This window comes from Sorghum bicolor, chromosome 2 (assembly GCF_000003195.3).
Source record: "Sorghum bicolor cultivar BTx623 chromosome 2, Sorghum_bicolor_NCBIv3, whole genome shotgun sequence".
Classification (NCBI taxonomy): domain Eukaryota; kingdom Viridiplantae; phylum Streptophyta; class Magnoliopsida; order Poales; family Poaceae; genus Sorghum; species Sorghum bicolor.
This window is the reverse complement of record NC_012871.2, coordinates 46936468-46942111: the sequence shown is the minus strand read 5'-3', so window position 1 is coordinate 46942111 and position 5644 is coordinate 46936468. Positions and strand designations below refer to the sequence as shown.

At 37.8% G+C, this 5644-nt stretch overlaps 1 protein-coding gene across 1 annotated transcript; it reads left to right on the top strand.

Moving 5' to 3' along the window:
* Window positions 1121–3545, top strand: LOC8062049 (obtusifoliol 14-alpha demethylase). The gene is made up of 2 exons (XM_021453482.1): window positions 1121–1594; window positions 2553–3545. The coding sequence occupies exons 1-2, from the start codon at window positions 1121–1123 to the stop codon at window positions 3543–3545; spliced, it is 1467 nt and encodes a 488-aa protein (XP_021309157.1).

Here is a 5644-nt window from a genome sequence, read left to right as displayed (position 1 = left end):
CAACTAGTTCACTGAAGAAAATTATGTGCAGTCGACCGAGCGTGCAGGCCCAGCGCCGATGAGAGACGCGTGTCCCAGCAGTTCATCGTACGGCTCCTTCGCTGCTAATTTTCCTGAGCACATCGGCGGACTTTTTTTTTAAATGGTATCTTTGGAGCCAAGATGCCAGTGCAGACTTCAAGCGTATATTGTTGTCCCACTAGCTATCGTTGCAAGGTCGCAATATTAATCCATATCACCTCATCCTGATAGTTATCTCCGGCGGCTATAACTTTTTGTTTTTTGTGATTCGCGACAATATCGACAGCCAGCTAATCCAATATTAATCCACATCACCTCCTGATAGTTTATTAGACTACCATCATCCTCTCTCCGGCGGCTATAACTGATCCCGCAGCCGGCCTTATATATGTGGGAGGCAAGTGGCAACTAGCACTAACAGTTGAAGCGAGCTAGCTACTCTAGTTGAGAGGAAAACTTCTTTCTGAATTGGCCCCAAGGTATGAGTTCTATCCTTAATTACGTTTAGGAAACATTTACCTTTATTCTACTAGTACAAAATATGAACTGAAATATACATTTAAAGAAGACCCATCCTTTCAACGTATGAATGTTTGATCCAGTGGCATGGTTTTGTTATACGCATTTGAATTTGTTATGGATGATCTGAATTATTGTGCCAATTGGTGAAGTGGCTGCTCGAGAAAAAAAGAGAGATTGATGTTGTATTTATTTTGGTTGAGCAAAACCACATTTGATTTGAATATGTATGATTTATTTTCGCTGATCTTAATTGGTATCATCAGGGTCCAACTCTGATCTCCCCATAAGGGTACTTGTTTATGTAATTCCATTGTTATAACAACCCTTTAATTTGATCTCTTGTTGCTGCAATAAATGTGTCCTCAAGAGACTTGTGGTGTATATATACATGTAATTGTATGGTACACCAATATCTTCATGTTGTAGTCGACCCATTTGGGCATCGTTTTTGTTCGGACGTGTAAATTCATCACCCAGTTTTCAAGGGTTTGACATATGCTTTCCATTGTGTTTTTGCAGTACTCCTATTGACAAGCTGAGGGTTTTGTGATTTGCCAATCGTCCCGACTATAGCATAATGGATCAGACAAATAGTGCTTTGTGGTTTTCCATAGCACTTCTTTTCATCATATCAGTAATCACCATGATAGGAAGACATAGAACTGCTGTCAATCCTACATGTAATAGGCCACCTCCGCCTGTGGTTAGCGGTTGTTCTTTAATAGGGATTTTACATACGTTTCTTGCAAAGGGTATGCGAGCTATGATCCATGATCATTATACACAGTTAGGGAGCGTATTTACGATAAATTTCTTTGGGTTGAAAGTAACATTCTTGATTGGGCCGGAGGTCTTAGGCCATTTTTATCAAGGGTTAGAGTCAGATATTAGTCTTGGTGATGTTCTCAAGTTTGCAGTGCCCATGTTTGGCAAAGAGGTTCTCTATGGCGTGGATATCGCCACACGAAATGAGCAAACTCGCTTCTATGTTGATGCACTAAAACCTTCAAAATTGAGGAGCCATGTGGGTCCTATGCTTCATGAAGTGGAAGTAAGTATGAATCATATCATGCCTATTTTTTTATCTTTGATTCTATGATTTATTTTCATACACTACAACCAACATGACATATATACTAATGATAACGTCTCTTAGAATTCATGATCATTTGAACTGATCTTGACAATCATGTGAGTCATTAGCAACATGAGAAATGTAGCACCAAGATGATAAGAATAATATTTATGTGTGTGTGTGCATGTGTGTGTGTGTGTGCACCTGTGTGATTAGTTTGGTTTTGTTACTTATGAATTGAGGTGGGCTTTCTATGAATATGCATAACGTAGATCACCTTTCTTTTTCTTTCACACCAAAATGGTTAATCTCTCCATGTCATCATATAACTGTACATATATCAGCATGGAAACCATCATTGAGCATGGTTAAGTGTCATTTCATCTATATAGTTTCAAAAGTCTATGGTGTAAGATATCTGGTTTCACTGTTGAGGGTGAAATACCCAGGGTGTCTTTGAAAGAATTTGGTTTGGTTATCAATATTTCTTGTTCTATGCTATCAAAATTTAATGCTTTTAATATGCACCAGGATGGTTTTTTTTACTTGAGTCTGTATTTTTAAAGCTACTAGAAGTTGGATCTGAGAATGTACAAATCGTATGGACTAGGGTAGGTTGCCATTAATTGGAAGGGAGAGCAATCAAGAGGCATCAACATGTTAAAGGTGGAAGAATCAATTTGTTGCCACCTTGTTCTCTTAGTTGGAGGCTAAATCTTGTATCTAATGAATAACACTAGTTCTGTAATACATGCTAGGTTCAAAATTGAAGTGTAAATATAGCGGGATAGAGGTCAAATGTTTACTTTTAAGGAGGCGCATATATTGAAATGTGGTTGATTGCTGAGAGTTATTGAAAGCATTAAACTTTGGACGTACATATTTTCTACTATGTGCATGAAAATCTAACTTAGATTTTGCTAATTGTGAATAGGATTACTTCTCAAAATGGAAGCAACAAGGCACTGTTGATCTAAAAGGTGAACTCGCAAAATTACTCATGTTAATCTCAAGCAGATGCCTAATCGGAAGGGAGGTTAGAGAGAAGATGGCCAAAGAGTTCTATACTCTATTTTGTCAACTCTCTGACAATGGCCTGTGCCTGACTAGCATATTATTCCCATATGCTCCTACTCTAGCAAATTATCGACGCGACAAAGCACGTGCCAAGCTCTCAGCAATATTGATCAAGATTGTGAGATCACGCAAGAGCTCAAATCAAGTTGAACAAGACATGCTGCAAAACTTGATTGATTCCAAGTACAGTGATAATCGATCTACAACTGAAGCAGAGGTAATTGGGCTGATCTTAAACTTGATTTTTGCTGGAACGCACACAAGCTCTGCTGCTAGTGCATGGACTGGAGTGTGCCTACTCAGAAATGAAAGGTTCATGAGGGCTATTCGTGATGAGCAAAAGCAAATTATTCAAAAATACAAGGGCCATATAAACTATGATGCATTGATGGAGATGGAGACACTACAACGCTGCATCAAGGAAGCACTACGAATGCATCCTCCAACAGCAGCAAATTTTCGTAAAGTACACAAGAACTTTGTAGTGCAAACTAAAGAAGGTGATGAGTATGAGATCCCAAGAGGGCATATCATAGCAAGCCCCATAGAATTCAATAGCAATATACCTCACATTTACAAGGACCCTGATATATATGACCCTGACCGGTTTGGTCCAGGAAGAGAGGAGGATAAAGTCGGAGGCAAGTACTCTTACACAGCTTTTAGTGGTGGAAGGCATGCTTGCGTTGGAGAAGCCTATGCATATATGCAAATTAAGATAATATGGAGTCATTTGCTAAGAAACTTTGACCTCAAATTGGTCTCTCCCTACCCAAAGACTGATCGGAGCAAGTTAGCATTAGAACCTAAAGGGAAAATAATGGTAAGGTATAAGAGATTGGCTGCCTAGCTAGACTATAGGTGGTAATCCAATAAGCACTACTTGTATACAATTTATGTATATGTCAACTTTACTTTGTCAAATGCACATGGTATTAATAGATGGATTCTTGTCGATCCATGTAGTTGTCAATAGGAGAAGTTTGCACTAAAAATAGTAATTTCTCACAAAAGAAGGGCACTTGGAAAAGAAGAACTGCTGATTTATTTTGATGCCTACATATTTGTCAATTTATTGCACCTACAATGTTGTGCCTTGCAATCTAGTCAAGTATAAGCTTTTTGGCGAAAGCTTACTACTTCAATTTATTGCACCTACAATGTTGTGCCTTTGCTTTATTTCCATCAGGGCCATAATGTTAAATGTTTTATACCACAAAGTTGTCGTTGTCAGGCTCCACAAAACCACAACATTTATTGCATCAAAACTCCAAAACAGACTGCCAAACACAACTAGAGCAAATATTAAAACCAAAGTCATATTGGAGGAGTGTCTGGTTCTCATTACCCATGATGAATTATGCGCGCTTACATGATGCAATTATTGATGGTTTTGGTCTTAGAGAAATCTAATTATGCAAACAATACATTTTGGTCTAATAACTTGTAGGCCCCAATATTTGAGAAAGTATATTTTAGTTTTCACAAATTGGGAAGTAATATATCCTCGCTCCACCATTGCAAGCAAATTTCACCATACTCCTTTATTTTTGCATTCAGGGGATACATCTATGAGAAGCAACACATGCTCTTTTCAATTTGGGTTGGGATGGTTGTTACGTGATGGTTTCTTTAATAAAAAGAATATTTTGATAGGACTACAAGATGGCATCACTCCCTTAGAATGTTGGCAAGCAAAAATAATACGCCTTCATTCGCACTTGAGGAGTTGGGCTAAGAACATGAGTGGATCTTGAAAGACAAAGGGGAGACTGTTAGACAAACTTGATGAATTAGACAAAAAGGCAAAGTGTATCATGCTAACGTTTGATGAACTTAATGTAAAACATTGTTTACATGAAAGACTAACAACATTTCTTAGAGGAGATCAAATGGTACCAACAGACAAAATTGAAGACCTTGATAGAAGGTGACTCAAACATAAATCTTTTCTATTAGTGGTTAATGGGAAATATAGGAGAATGGGAACTTTTCAACTGGAACAAGAAGAGGGTGTGATAAATCTATGCAAACACAAAATAACAACTTATACCCCTTTGACAATCTTCTTCCTTCCTAGTTGCCTACTTTCACCACCGCCATCGTCTTGATGTGGTGCTAAGCTTTGCACTTGCAGGTTGCTGCAATCATGGAGATGAAGAGGACAATTAGAGTATAATGAGGTTCACCATCTAGTAGTTGGGGCGGACACGCTACTCGCCTATAGAGTTGGTTTTACACCATGACAAATTAGGCTATGCCTTTCCATGAAGATCTTAGAGAATTCATGCTCTGACCAATGTAATTTGCATTAAATTTTTTTATTAATATGGCTAAATTGTGCTAACCCTAGGGATTGAAAAATAAATTAGAAATTGTGTTTCCTTCCTCTACTTATCATGAAGTTCAACTATATGAAAAAGTTTTTTGTTTAACGTGCATCTTACTACATAAACTTTGCACATCTTATTCTACCTCTACACACTAAAATAAAACATTCATCACAAAATCATCCATGGCTTAATAGAAGTGGCGGCTACAGAATCTACAGAATTTCTATTGTCATACATACAAAGGAAAAAATTTTAAGCTAATACACTTACCTTACTTAATCATGACTTCCTACTATTAGGAGGCATATCAATATAGTAGTAGTATATAAAGCCAATAAGATAATATGGGGCTCCTTTTTGAATATATATCCCTCCCCCTAAAAAGACGAAAGGGGGGACATCAACACTTCAAGGTGCTTTTGACTCCCCCCCCCCCCCCCCACACCCCCACGCCTCCCCCACCCAACTCCCTCAGTCATGCTTTTTTTCCAAAATTTTTGGCAAAATGAGCATTATGGCACTTTTGTTTGTATTTGACAAATATTGTCTAATCATAGACTAACTAGGCTTAAAAAATTCGTCTCACAAATTACAGATAACTGTATAATTAGTTATG